Genomic DNA, 15,541 nt, shown 5'->3' with positions numbered 1-15,541 from the left:
TGATATTGCGAGGTCTCGCCCAATCGTCGACAACTCGGAGGAATACGTCTAGAGCGAGAGGCGCTCTGGTCGCTCGGTACCGTTGCATAGCGAAGCCGATGCTGGCGTAGCTGTCGGGAAAGAACGGCCGATAGGCCCACGAGGCGTAGCACGTTAGTAGAAACTCGCACGCGTCGTCGGTTCGCAGAAGTCGCGTGACGTCGTACACGTGGCGTATCGCCGTCATATACGGGGCCGGGACGACGGCCGAGTAAAGCGTGAAGTGATTCTCGCGCTTGTCCCCGTCGGTCTGCGCCGGACGCAGAAGCATCGCGCCGTCCTCGATCGATCGCGATTTCGTCGCGTGTACAAAGGTGCTCCGCATCAGATGGTACGAGTAAGAGGTGCCGATCCCGTGTACGAAAAAGTTGAGGCGAAACTCGGCGCGCATCGCTCGTATGACGTGTTCGTGCGGCGTGTACGGCTGATCGGCGAAGCGACATCCCGTCGGATGTCGGCGAGGATCTCGAAGTCCGGTCCCACGGTGTCGGCGACGTGACGCCGCCAATTGGAGAATCGAAACAGGAGGCCGGCGTCCATCAGCTTTCTCGTCGTCGCGCAGACGACGTCGTCGAAGACGCGCGAGTGTCGCAGCATCGCCGGGATGTCGTGACGTCGCGAGTCCAGCGTCACGACCTCCTCGATGCGGAGCTGGTAGTCGCGTTGCACGTAGTGCACGAGAAACGACTGGACGTTGCAGATCTGTCGTCTGACGCCGTTCCTCACGACGCCCTTTCCGGGGGGAAGGTTAATACTATTGAGGGATCACCATTTCCCTCAGAGTTGCCCGCTAGAGACCCTGCTTCCCTGGGCCATGCATCCCCTCACCGCGTGGCGCAGCTTAAGATTAGGGGTGATTTTTTACAGAGGTTCTCTACCTCGTGGCCCGGACGATTAAGCCAAGGCCCCCGGTTCCCAGAGACATGACCTGGGGGTTCCGGTGTGAGTCGCACGTAGTCCCACGTAGTGGGGGGTCGCCCTCCTCGTGCAATGAGGGCCGGCCGTTCAATACGATCGGCCTGTTCAGGTAAGTTTCGGACTTCCCATTGCTCTCCTTCACGTCCGCGAATACAGGGACCACGTCCCTGTGCCGTTTGGACGGAGAGAGAAAGCACCCCCTATCGCGGAACGCGGCTTCCTCCCATGCCAGACTGCATCCCCGTCATCCCCCTATATGGAGGAGGGGGAATCAGCCACAGGTACAAAAGGACCCGCACCCGCATCCCATCCCCTAGGACGCTCGACGACGGGAGCACCCGTCGCCGGACACCCAAAAGAGCCGGGAGCACCCAGCTACCCCGTCACGGGTGGGGAGCAATCCTCCCCCTATCGGTGCCGTGCCACCGGGCATTTGTAGTCGGGGTTGCCTTCCCCTACCGGCGATTGGGATTCGGGCCGTGCAAGCACGGACCTTGTCCCTAAGGAGTCGCCGGGCTTCTCTTGTATCCTATTTTCGCGGATACTGTGCGCTCTTAGCACCCGTTCCACCCCGAAGGGTTTCACAGGTGAGCCTTCTCACCACGACAAGGTGGCGCACGACGAGAAGGTTCGGGACTAGTGCCATTCGACGTAACTTGACCCTTTCCCATATATTCCTTTATACGAGCTTCTATCTCGAAGGATTTCTCCCCCCCCCCCAAGTATTTCGTCCTAACCGAAGTCGGTTTAACAGAAAGTTAGGACGACGATCGAGACACCTTCGGTTAGGAAAGAGAGAAAGCAGTCAGAACAAGGTTAGGTTAGGTTAGGTTAGGTTAGGTTAGGTTAGGTTAGGTTCCTTCTCGTTGTGCGCCACCTTGTCGTGGTGAGAAGGCTCACCGTGGAGTGGCTCGCAAGAGTCATTCTGCGGTGCCAAGAGCGCACAGTTCCTCCTATGGGAGGAACAAGGAGCCCGGCGACTCCTTAGGGATGAAGTTCGTGTCTCGGCACGAATGGAATCCCAATCGCCGGTAGGGGTTGGCGGCCCCGACTACAATCGCCCGGTGGCACGGCACCGTTAGGGGGAGGACTACTCCCTGTCCGTGACGACGCGGGTGCTCCCGCAGGCGCGTCTCTGTTTCCCGGAGGGGGGCAGGGGCGCATGCCAAGAGGAGAAAACCTCTATAAAAAACATTGCGGGTGCTCCCGCGGGCGCCTCCCTGTGGTCTGGGTGTTCCTGGCCCACAGGTTGAGTGCATGCCAACCTGAGCCGGTGGCTCGGTTCCCTAACGGGGCCCGGGTCACCGGCTTCGGTGGGAGGGATGTGGGTGCCTGGCTGGTGATCAGTCCAGGTGTCCCACAAATGTGAGGACCGGGAATTATTTCTTGGTTACCTGTGGAGGGACGGTCCAATGTATCTGAAATATCAGAGACATTGGATCGGGTTGCCTATAGTCTTAGTAAGACTAAGGTGATGGTGATGGTCCGGGGCGGATCCTCCGGGGAACTTCCCCGGGTTTCTGGTCCGGTCCAGCAACTGGGGCCATCTGACGCGTTGTCGGATTGGGCCTGGTCGCGTTATACATCGGGCAGGTCGGGCTCGCTAGCCTTGGCCGGCAACCGACCTAGGAGAAGGAAAACTCCGATCACAAACCCGCAGAAGAAAACTGTGTCAACAAATAACTCTTTATGAACGGAATGGAAAACAAAAATGAATACTTACCATCACAGGGGAACTCGGAAACCCCAGTGGTCGGCGCATACGAGGGTATCGTCCCTGCCCTCGATGCGTCGTCATCATGTGTAGGGCTAGCTGGGTTGTCGGAGATGAGCGACTCAGTAAAACCAACGATCATCTCAAACACCGGGATAGAACTTCTGGTAAAACAGATGCGAAAGAGGGTTAAAGACATAGGCGCATGCCCTAATCCGGATCCTGTACAAGATGAAATGCAAAGATCTGATACCGAAGAAGGGTTCCTGCCAAGCTCATTAGTAGAGGTCACAATGACTCCTGACCCAGAGGCAGGAACTGCGGCTGGAAAGAAGAAGACAGTTAGTGTAGACGCGAATATCATGGAATACATGGATCTTACGGGATTTTCTGAGGATGAAAGTCTGGCCTCTTCAACAAAAACGGTATCGAGTAGAGGAACTAAGCGTCCAAAGAAAACAAACGCTAAGAAGAGGAAATTCAGAAACGAGGTAGAAAAGTCCTCCTCCGAAGAAGAGGAAGGAAACAAGGACATGGGATTAACTTACAAGCAGAGATTAGAGGCCGATACAATATTAAAGGATATAGGGGAAAGACCTGCGGCGGAAATAGGTGCCTACGCGAAGGAGTGGTTACGCCAAGTGGAGGATGCCAGAGCCAAATCGAAAAATATCAAAGGCACATTGAATAAAAATATCAAGGTACATACGCATGCAGCATTAGAGGCGGTGGACATCCTCTCCAAAAGGGCTTCTATGGTGGGGGATACGGATTTCCTACAGGGGAAAATAGAAAAACTAGAAAGAGAAATGACTAAAATCAAGAATGAAAATGAAATGTTAAAAATAAGACTGGAGAAGATGACAACCTCTGTACAAAGGGAGGATACACCATCTCCCACACCAACTGAGAACCCAACCCCATCCTGCGCTGATGAGGTTGATTTCCCGGCATTGGAAGGCATTATTATTCCACCAGCTATCAGACCTCCAATACTGGGTGTATCAAAGGTGATAGATGAAGGAAGAATACTTAGGAACAGAACAACTAAGAGTAGACCTAGGGAAAAACATATAGACGAGGTCAGATACCAACCAGAAATAGACATGGAGACGGAAATGGATATGGATATGAATGTCATAGGGGAAAGTGCCCGCACTGTAACGGTGACGGAAAATAAAAGACAAGACCATACCAGTGAAATTCTACTGGCAATTAATGGCTTAACGGAAGTGGTGAAGAACCTGGTTCACTTACACACAAGAGAACCAGCAGCAATAAACCTAGAACAAAGAAGAAAAGAGGAAATAATAAGTAAAAATAGACTTACCTCGAAGAAGACACCTAAGGCTGCGACCTCTACTGCTCCGACGGCTGCTCCGGGACCCTCAAGGTTGACTGCGGCTCCAGCTGCTTCATCTATGGGGACTGCTACCACTGCTACACCTGGAAAAAAGAAGAAAATTAAAATAAGTGAAATAGAAGATAAAGCGAACCAACAAACAGAACCACTGTGGACTGAGGTACTTGGTAAAAAAGCTAAAAAGAAAGCAAAAGGGAAAGAAAACTTGAAGATGCCCAACATAACTGGGAATTCAATAAAAATGAAAAAGAAGGAAGAAGTAAGGAATAATCTACTTAAAAATAAAAAGAAGAGGCTGTCTCGTTCAGCTGCTGTGTCCATTACCTGTCTAGGAGAAGACAAGTACACTGAGACGCTGCAGAAAGCACAAGCAGCCATTAATCTTGATGATGTAGGAATAGAAAACCCGAAAATAAGACCCTCAGTCACGGGAGGAATTATAATACAAATTCCGGGTGAGAAAGCGAGTGAAAAAGCAGACATACTAGCTACAAGACTGCGTAAAACGTTTGAAGGAGAGGAAGTTAGAATAGGACGTCCAACGCAAAAGATGGATCTTCGAATTTCGGAACTCGACGATGCAACAACCCCAGAAATGGTGGTTAATGCAATCGCGACGAAAGGAGAATGCCACCCAGATGACATATATCATGGCCCCATCAGAAGATATAAAGGGGGTATGGGTGCAATATGGGTGCAAGCTCCAGCACTGGCTGCACTGAAAGTTGCGGAAGGGGCGAGATTAAGAATTGGCTGGACAATGGCACGGATAGCAGTACTACCGAAAAGGCCTGTACAGTGCTATAGATGCTTGGCTAGAGGACATACTAGCAACAGATGTCCTCCAGCTAATGTGGACCGATCTACGCACTGCTATAATTGTGGAGATCCGGACCACAAGATAGGTACATGCACAAAAAAAGCATGTTGCCCGATTTGCAAAGCAAAGGGTATGAAAGATAATCATAGAGCGGGCAGCCCTGAATGCCCTCCTTGCTCTCCTATAAAAGGTAGGTCGCGTGGCACCCCCACACTGGCCTTAACAACGAGAACGGAGACAAATATGGAGATAGAGGACATTTGTACGCAATAATGGCCCTATCAATCATATTAGCAAATGTCAATCCTCTAGTGGGGCTCAGGATCTACTCGTTCCATGGCCGAGTGGAGAACGAGCCTCGCTATTGTGACGGAGCTATTATGTACCGGAGAATTCCAAATGGTGGGGCTCAATAGGAAACCCTCCCAGGGTGGCTATCACTTGGGGGGGTGGTGACGTAGGGGATAATCTCCCTTGCAACTTGATCGAAAGAACAAACAACTGGATAGCGATAGACTGGGGTGGTTATCTAGTTGTGGGATGCTATTGCCCGCCGAGGAAAAAGTGAACTTCAGGGGTTTTCTTAGCTCGGTAAGCATGATAATAGATCCCAATATGAGAAGACCAATATTAATGTTAGGTGATTTTAACGCCAGATCCCTACAATGGGATAGAAAGAGCACAACTAGAGGAGAAATGCTGGCAGACTGGGCTGCTGGTAGAGGCCTTACACTACTTAACAAGGATAAGACGCCCACATGCGTTAGAACACAAGGTCGATCAACGGTGGATTTGGTATGGGCAAACCCAGCAATGCTCAGAAAAATACAAAATTGCTACGTGGATCAGGAAAACCCTACCGCCTCAGATCACTTGTATGTGAGAACAGTTTTGGGTGCCTCTCTGGATCGCGTGAGGGATAGGTTAAAAGAATCCAAACTCCGATTTCCCAAATGGAACGGTAAGAAGCTAAACAACGATAGGTTAACGGCTGCAATTATGATCAAACTGTGGAGCAATAGAGAACATCCGGATAAAGACGCAACGGAACAGGCTGACTGGCTGGACAACGCACTGAGCGAAGCCTCTGATGTAGCTATGCCGAGAATCCGCAAGATCAGACAGAGGAATACATATTGGTGGAATGAAGAAACAGCAGCAGCACGAGAAGAATGCAAGGAAATAAGAAGGATACTCACAAGAACGAGGAAAAGAAAAGGAAAATCAGACAACGAAAGAATCTCTGTTGAAAGGAAATACACAGAAGTACAAAGAAAACTGCGTTTGGTCATAAGAAAGGCCAAGAACGATGCATGGTGCAAACTAACGGAAACGATTGACCGGGATCCCTGGGGACGACCGTTCCGCATAGTAACCAAGAAAATGAAGCCGCAGACCATACCGATAGCTGCCGCACTTCCGTCGAACACGGTGGAGAGAATACTTGAAGTACTTTTCCCGCCGGGCGATGGATGTCGGGAATCTCAAAGAGAACGGTTCACCTGGCAGCCGGAGTGGGACGTTCAGGAATCGGAGGTGAAGCTTGCCCTAAAAAAGATACAAGGGAACAAAGCCCCTGGCCCGGGAGGTATACTTGGATCAGTACTACTCGGTACATCTAAAAACTTGCTCTCCGCCTGGACGAGATGTTGCAATTCGTGCCTAAAAGAAGGCAAATTCCCGAAAAGCTGGAAGATCGCGAACTTGGTTCTTCTTCGGAAAAAAGAAGGCCGAATGGATGACCCGACTTGCTACAGACCTATCTGCCTCCTAGATGAATCTGGAAAAGTCTTGGAGAGATTAATAGTCGGTCGAATCAATACTTACCTTCGGGACACAGATGGATTATCCGATGAACAATATGGATTCAGAGAAGGCAGATCAACGATAGATGCCATCCTTCGTCTACGGGCATTTGTACAGGAACAGAGAGAGCAAGGACGAGTGGTGCTGGCAGTTGGGTTGGATATCGCCAACGCATTCAACTCACTGCCATGGAGCGTCATTCTTCGGGCAATGAGAAGGAAGAGATTTCCCGTTTACCTGTTGGAAATAATCAAAGACTACCTGAGCAACAGATGGCTGGTATACATAAACCAACATGGGGAAACTGCCAAGAAGAAAGTCAATCGGGGGGTTCCTCAAGGGTCAGCTCTGGGTCCTACCCTATGGAACATAGGGTATGACAAGGTACTGGAATCTGCCGACAAGCTGGAAATGTGCACGGTATTGTGTTACGCGGACGATACAGTATTACTTACCTCTGGACACACCATCCGAGAAGCGGCGTGTAGGGCGGAACTCGCGGTAGCCTCACTGGTCCTGGAAATTGAGAAAATAGGATTAAGAGTAGCTCCTGCAAAAACCGAAGCAATGGCCTTTCCAACTAGCGCTACAAAAAATCAAGCAGTCTTCATACTGGTAAAGGGCGAATTAGTAAAAATCAAACACACCATGCGATATCTGGGTGTCACACTAGACGGGGATTGGAAGTTTGCGCCACATTTCGCGACTGCCATTCCCAAAGCCGAAAAAATGTTCTCTGCTCTCTCCGGCATAATGCCAAATCTGAAGGGTCCAAAGGAGCAAATAAGAAGGTTGTACGCTAACGTGATCCATTCCGTTCTGCTATACGGTGCTCCGGTGTGGGCAGCAGACTTAACCGGAAACGCTGCAACAAAAATGGAAATATTCAAACTACAAAGAAAAATTTCCTTGAGATTGTGTTGCGGGTATCGCACAATATCATTCGTGGCGGCAATGATCCTGGCGCGTCAAATACCGCTGGATCTGATTGCACTCGCTCTACGTCGAGTGTACATACAGTCGAAAAACTTGGACCGAGAGGGTGCACCACTGGAACACGCGGCCAAAGTCAGACTATGTATCCAGGCTAAGCGAGAAGCCTTAGAGGAATGGAGAAACAGGGTAAGGAACAAATATCGCACCTCAGGCCTGAGAACAACCCAGGCCATCCTTCCCTGTTTCAAAGAATGGTACGAGAGAGCTGAAGGATACATCAACTTCCACAGCACACAAGTGATCTCTGGACATGGCTGTTTCCAGGATTACTTATACAAGAGGAAAAGAGCCACATCCTCAAGCTGCGAACATTGCGGAGGAGGACCAGACACGGCCCAGCACACCCTGGAGTCCTGCTCGGCCTGGGACGAGGAGAGGGCGGAGCTGCGGGGTGTGCTGAATAGAAGAACCGGCCTCGATCTGCCATCAATTATAGCTGTGATCCTCAGTGATAAAGTAAAATGGAAAGCCTTCATTGCCTTCTGTGGAAGGGTAATGAGGGCTAAGGAGGAGGCAGAAAGAGAGAGGGAGAGAAGAGATCAAGGGATGGACATAGATCTTCCCTAAACTCATTCCCATCTCTCCACATTGGTATATCAAACTCCTACACTGTATTCAAGGTACTTGAAACAGTATACGTTAGGAGGTTGGTAAGACCTTCTCGTTGTGCGCCACTTTGTCGTGGTGAGAAGGCTCACCGTGGAGTGGCTCGCAAGAGTCATTCTGCGGTGCCAAGAGCGCACAGTTCCTCCTATGGGAGGAACAAGGAGCCCGGCGACTCCTTAGGGATGAAGTTCGTGTCTTGGCACGAATGGAATCCCAATCGCCGGTAGGGGTTGGCGGCCCCGACTACAATCGCCCGGTGGCACGGCACCGTTAGGGGGAGGATTACTCCCTGTCCGTGACGACGCGGGTGCTCCCGCAGGCGCGTCTCTGCTTCCCGGTGGGGGGCAGAGGCGCACGCCAAGAGGAGAAAACCTCTATAAAAAACATTGCGGGTGCTCCTGCGGGCGCCTCCCTGTGGTCCGGGTGCTCCTGGTCTACAGGTTGAGTGCATGCCAACCTGAGCCGGTGGCTCGGTTCCCTAATGGGGCCCGGGTCACCGGCTTCGGTGGGAGGGATGTGGGTGCCTGGCTGGTGATCAGTCCAGGTGTCCCACAAGGGTAAAGACCGGGAATATTCTCCTGGTCTTCTGAGGAAGGACAGTCAGATGTATCTGAAAATATCAGATACATCGGACTGGGTCACCTATAATCTCCTATGAGATTAAGGTGAAGGCGATGGTCCGGAGCGGATCTTCCGGGGAGCCTCTTCGGGTTTCCGGTCTGGTCCCGCGACCGGGGCCGTCCGACGCGTGGTTGGATTGGGCCCGGTCGTGTTTACTCACAGGGCAGGTCGGGCTCTTAAGCCTTGGCCGGCAACCGACCTAGGAGAAGGAAAACTCCGAATATTAACCCGCAGAAGAAAACTGTGTTAAAAAATTACAACTTATGAAATTTAATGGAAATAGATGATGTAAACTTACCACCACAGGGGGGGTCGGATACCCCAGTGGTCGGCGCATCCGGGGATATTGTCCCTGTCCCCGATGCGTCGTCATCAAGCCAAGGGCTGGCTGGAGGGTTAGTGACGAGCGCTCCAGTTCAATCTATGATCGTCTCAAACGAACAAGTAAGAGTCAACCTAATATTTTCGGAAGGAGAATATAAGGCAGACGTAATACAGACGCAAGGAACCCCTAACATGGAGTCCATGCCAGAAAGATTACCAGAGGTTACTGTGATACCTCTCAATAAACCTAAAAAGAGGGCAACCGGACGTGCAAGAGCAATAGACAAACCTGACGTCGATTACATGAATCTTGTAACGAGTTCCGATAACGCAAGCATAGCTTCTTCACAGGCAACTTGCAACACTAATAAGACAAACTCGAAACGCACAAAGACCGCTAAAAAAAGAAAATGCAAAAACAACATAGAAAGCTCTACCTCTGAGGAGGAAGAAACAATAGGTGGAAACATGCTCACATATAAACAAAGACTTGAAGCTGGAAAACTACTGCAGGACGTAGCGGACATGTCCACGGCGGAAATTGGAGCACATATAAAAGGATGGCTACGAGAGGTAGATAGTGCCCGTGCTAAATCGAGCAATTTAAAAGGGGATCTATCAAAGAAAATAAAAGTCTGTACCCATGCTGTTATGGAAGCGACTCAACTATTAGAGGCAAGGGCAATATATAAAGGTGATTCGAAATATCTTGAAGAAAAGCTAGATAGATTAACAAAGGAAATGGTTACTATGAAACAAGAAAATGAATTTTTAAAGAAAAAACTGGAGAATATGGAGAAAAAGTCATTACAAGTGAATAGAGAAGACTCCCTCTCCCCTATTCCGGGAACAAAGATCCCCTTCAACGAAGATGAAGATATTTTCTCAACAATAGAGGAGATACATGTACCACCTGCAATTAGACCCTCAATACAAGGAGTGTCCAAGGTAATAGATCCGGGATACAAAGTACTACGTAACAGGGTAGTCCCAAGTAAAGAAGGAAACACACAACATAATAAGGAGGGGGTAGAGGAAGATACACTAATAAAATGGACACCACCACCACTAATACCATCATCTCAGATCACATCTGATGTAAAAGTGGAGGGTCCATTTAAGGAAGTACTTACAGCCATAAATGGCTTGACGGCAGTAGTACAAAATTTGGTACACTTACAAGTAACTGGATCGCAAAAAAATAAGGGTACTTTGAACACTACACTAGTAAAGAAGAAACCTAAAACAAAAGAAGGAATACTTACCGCTGCGAGATCCGCTGGGTCATCCAGGTATGATCCGGCTGCTGCTGCACTCAGGTCTGCTCCGGCTGCTGCTGCACGCTCCGCTCCTGGGACTGGACATCCTGCTCCTAGGGCTGCTGCTCCTGCACCCATGACCGCACCTGAAACAAAAAAGAAAGATATTAGAAACAGAACAACTACAGAAGAAGAAACTGGAAATATAACAGAAGGAAAGGAAGAAACCTCTGCAACACCATGGACTAAAGTTATAGGAAGGAAAGCGAAACAAGAAAAAAGGAAGGAAATAAATTCTGCAAATAAAACACAAAAACAGGAAATAAAAGGAGGAAAGGGTAAGAAGGAAACAAAAAACCCGCTGAAAATGAAAAAGAAAAGATTATCACGGACGGCGGCAGTCACAATAACATGTATGGATGGTAATAATACATATGCCGAAGTATTAAGACAGGCTCGATCAGCTATTAGCCTAGATGAAATAGGAATAGAAAGACCGTCCGTTAAAAATACAATCACAGGAGGAATATTACTAGCAATTCCTGGTGAAAATGCCACAGAAAAAGCGGACATATTGGCAGGGAAACTGCGCAATATGTTCGAGGAAACGAGGGTAAAGATAGGAAGACCTACTAAGAAATCAGGTATAAAAATTAGTGGATTGGAGGACTCCGTGACACAGGAAGAAATAATCCAAATAGTGGCACAACACGGTAATTGTCATACAAGTGACATACGCTGTAGTCCTATTCGGAAATTCAAAGGAGGAATGGGTATGACATGGTTACAGGTGCCAGCTCTAACAGCGATCAAGCTAACCGAGCTAGGAAAACTGAGAATTGGGTGGAATACTGCGAGGATTGAGTTACTGCAAAATAAACCGATACAATGTTACCGGTGTCTTGCCCGTGGCCACACGAGAAGTAGATGTCCACCGGAGAACAAGGATAGATCGGCCGATTGCTATATGTGTGGAGAATCGGATCATAAGGTCACGAATTGCATACAGAGAAAACCAAGATGTCCAATCTGTAGAGCCAAAGGTCTTAAGGATAGTCATAAGGTGGGCAGCCCCGAATGTCCGCCATGTCCTCCAGCCAAAAGCATGGTGCCTCCTCCTACAGCAAACAATGGAAGAGAGGTACAAATGGAGATGGAAATAACTGAAATGTAACAATGGATACTACAGTTATACAGACAAATATCAACCACTCAGGTGGGGCCCAGGACCTACTCGCTCAATACATGATCGAGTGGGGAACGAGCCTCGCCATTGTGGCCGAACCCTACTATGTGCCTAACAACCCAAGATGGTGGGGTTCACTGGGATGCACGCCAACAATTGCAATTGTCTGGGGAGGAGGAGAATTAGGAGATAATCTCCCCTTTAACCCAATCCAAAGAACGAATGATTGGGTAGCTGCCGAATGGGGTGACTACTTAATAATCGCCTGTTACTGCTCGCCGAGAATGAAGAGAGCAAAGTTCGGGGCGTTCTTACAATCGGTCAGCGGATTGATTGACACTTATACAGGTAAGCCTATAATTATAATGGGTGACTTTAATGCCCGATCGAAAAGATGGGATACAAAATATAACGTTAAAGGAAACATGCTGGATACCTGGGCTGCGAGCAAAGGTATGACACTAGTAAATACAGACTCGACACCCACATGTATCAAGGCAAATGGTCGATCTACAGTGGATCTTACATGGGCAAACGCCTCTATGTATAATAACATAAAAGAGTGGCATGTAGATACAAAAACGATCAATCTGTCGGATCACAGATACATTAAAATGAAGATAAAGACTAATCTAAATAAAGTTAAGTATAGAGTGGAAAAGTCAAAACGGGACTTTCCACGATGGAATGTAAATAAATTAAATACAGATCGACTAAATGCTGCTATTATGACTAAAACCTGGACAAATAATGACATGATAGATGACAGCATTAAAAATCAAGTATCATGGATAAATACTACCCTAAGGGAAGTTTCGGATGTGGCTATGCCCAGGAGCACCACCCATAAAAGAAAAAATGCCTACTGGTGGAATGCTGAAACTTCCACCCTACGAGCATGGTACAATAAAATAAGGAGAAAACTGGTTAGAAAAAAGAGAAATGGTACAGAAGAGGAAATAGACTTGGCAAAAACACAATACAAGGAAGCGCAAAAAGACTTTCGTACGGCTATAAAGGTGGCAAAATGTAGGGCCTGGGAGGATCTCCAGAGCACCATCAATAACGACCCGTGGGGAAGACCATTCCGCGTGGTCCTCAGAAGAATGCAGCCGCAAACCTTGCCAATAGTCTCATCTTTGGCTCCGGAGACTCTACATGGTATACTCTCGGTCCTCTTCCCGCAGGGAGAGAGATATGAGAGGAATCACTGGACAAGACAGATAGAATGGCTCCCAGAATGGGACGTTACAGAAACTGAAATAAAAACAGCCATTAGAAGGACACCGAGTAACAAAGCTCCGGGACCAGGAGGAATTCCTGGTAAAATCATAACAGGCACATGTGGACAGTTGATTGAGAGATGGGTGCACTGTTTCACATCCTGTCTGAAAAAAGGAGAGTTCCCAGACCCTTGGAAAATAGCCAGACTTGTCCTACTAAGAAAGAAGGAAGGTATCAGAAATGATCCCGATTGTTTTAGGCCGATATGCCTCTTAGATGAAGCCGGAAAGCTGTTCGAACGCGTAATTGTAGATAGAATACACGAACATCTTGACAATACTAATGGACTATCTGTTAACCAATATGGATTTCGGAGAAGCAGATCCACAGTAGACGCAATACTGCAACTAAGAACGTATGTACAAGAAAAAGTCAATGCAGGAAGTATTGTCATAGCGATCGGACTTGACATATCCAATGCATTCAACTCTTTGCCGTGGCACATTATACTGCAGGCGATGGATGACAAGCAATTCCCTGTATACCTGAAAAACATAATTGGAAGTTACTTGGAAAACAGGTGGATAACCTACGTTAACCGGAGTGGAAGGATCAGCAGGAGGCAGAACACTAGAGGGGTCCCTCAGGGATCTGTCCTAGGCCCCGTATTATGGAACATAGGATACGACAAAATACTAACATCTACAACAATAACTGAAGAATGTCGTATCATATGCTACGCGGACGATACAATTTTACTGGCGACTGGTAAAAGTATACTAGATGCTAAATATCAAGCAGAAGTTGCGGCAGCCACTTTAATCAGAGAGATAGAAGAATTAGAATTAAAAATATCTCCTACTAAAACGGAGGTGATGATTTTTCCTACAAGAGCGATAAAGGAACAAAAAATATATATAACAATAAAGGGAGAACTTTTACAAGTCAACACAGCCATGAAGTATCTTGGATTAATAATAGACGGAGGATGGACATTTACCCAACATTTTAAATATATCATCCCTAAAGCGGAAAGGGTATTAGGAGCCCTATCAAGAATACTCCCAAATCTTAAAGGTCCGGAGGAAAAAATAAGAGTTTTATACTCTAATGTAATCAGTTCAGTTCTGCTGTACGGTGCGCCAGTATGGGCAGGTGATATAGCAAAAAATGCGCATATTAAGAGAGATATCTGCAGAATACAGAAGAAGATTTGCTTACGAATCTGCTGTGGATATAAAACAGTTTCTTTTGTGGCTGCATTACTATTGGCTAGAGGAATTCCCCTTGATTTAATGGCGTTGGCACAGCAACGGGTGTACATGCAAATGAGAGCCAACAACGAACACACTTCAAGGATAAGATTAAGCATGCAAGCTAAAAGAGAGGCGAGAGATAAATGGAAAGAGAGAGTAACAAACGCCATAACGAACAATGAAAGAACAAGTGGTGCGAGAACCATATTAGCGGTCCTTCCCCACTTTGCGGAATGGTATAGCAGAAAAGAGGGACATATTACATTCCATTGTACACAAATACTGACGGGACATGGCTGCTTTAAGGACTTTTTGTCCAAAATACAAAGAGCCAATGCTTCAAACTGCGAACACTGTTCAGAGGAACAGGACACAGCACAGCACACTTTAGAGTTTTGTCCGACCTGGGAGCAGGAGAGAGCGGAACTGCGGAGTGAGCTGGAATGTGAAGAAGACCTAAATCCGACTACGATAGTCGGGAAAATACTGGAAAACAGGTATAAATGGAGAGCATTCACTAAATTTTGTACAAAAGTGATGCTGATGAAAGAGGAAGCTGAAAGAGAGAGAGAAAGGACGGGTGAGTGAGAGGGGATGGGGGACACAAAAAAATCCCCCTTTCACCCCCCTCAGGAGCCCCTTTCTAGAGGATGTCGTTCTCCATTCTACCCAATAAAGGGAGGATAGGGAACAGACACACACACATATACACACACACGCATGCATACATACATACACACACACACACATAGTACAAGCACGCGCACATATACACACACTCTCACACAAACACACACGCACACACACATACACGCACACACATGCATATACATACACATACATACTTACGCAAACGCACAAAAAAGAATATAGAGGGAAAAAAGGGGAAGGGGGGCGGGCCCGAGGGGGTTTTTCCCCCCCTGACTCCGCTTCCATCAACCCCCTTCCACAGTCCTCTCCTTTCGGGGAGGCAGATACAAGTTTTTCACCCCCCCCTTAGAGGTTGGAGATGAACCTAACGGTCCTCTCTCCTAGATGACAAGGGAGGAGGAGGAAAGAAGAAGGAGGTATGGGTTTTCGAGGGTGTCGGAAATCCATGCTGGGCCATGTGGCCCAGAGGTGTGTTCCCACACGGAGGACTCCGACAGGAGACACTAAGGGGCTGGGGCGAAGTATGCCTCCGGCTTTCCGCTCCAGTCCCACAATAGCATGCATGATTTTAAGAAGGAGGGGTTTTAGCGGGTAGGTCCTCGTTGTGTCCTGACAATTGGTCAGGGCATAACACAACGAGGGAATCTTGCACTCCCCTGCAGTACGGGCTGCGGGGGGTCTTTCGAAGATTTCCTCCTTCCGAAAAAAAAAAAAAAAAAAAAGGAGGTTGGTAAGAGAAATCTTACATGAGATACGGT

The 15,541-nt window shown here is 48.0% G+C and overlaps 1 protein-coding gene across 2 annotated transcripts; it reads left to right on the top strand.

The window, feature by feature from the left end:
• The first annotated feature begins 9,049 nt into the window (after nt 1–9,049).
• On the top strand, nt 9,050–12,120 carry LOC136999953 (uncharacterized). 2 transcript variants are annotated; one of them, XM_067355201.1, is made up of 2 exons: nt 9,050–10,414; nt 10,500–10,629. In XM_067355201.1, the coding sequence occupies exons 1-2, from the start codon at nt 9,157–9,159 to the stop codon at nt 10,604–10,606; spliced, it is 1,365 nt and encodes a 454-aa protein (XP_067211302.1). In that variant the 5' UTR covers nt 9,050–9,156; the 3' UTR covers nt 10,607–10,629. The 2 variants fall into 2 exon arrangements, with proteins under 2 accessions (XP_067211302.1, XP_067211297.1); XM_067355196.1 differs by having other exon boundaries at nt 9,770–9,901; nt 9,985–12,120.
• Nucleotides 12,121–15,541: the final 3,421 nt, after the last annotated feature.

This window comes from Linepithema humile, chromosome 1 (genome assembly GCF_040581485.1).
Source record: "Linepithema humile isolate Giens D197 chromosome 1, Lhum_UNIL_v1.0, whole genome shotgun sequence".
Lineage (NCBI taxonomy): Eukaryota > Metazoa > Arthropoda > Insecta > Hymenoptera > Formicidae > Linepithema > Linepithema humile.
This window is presented reverse-complemented; position numbering and strand designations above follow the sequence as displayed.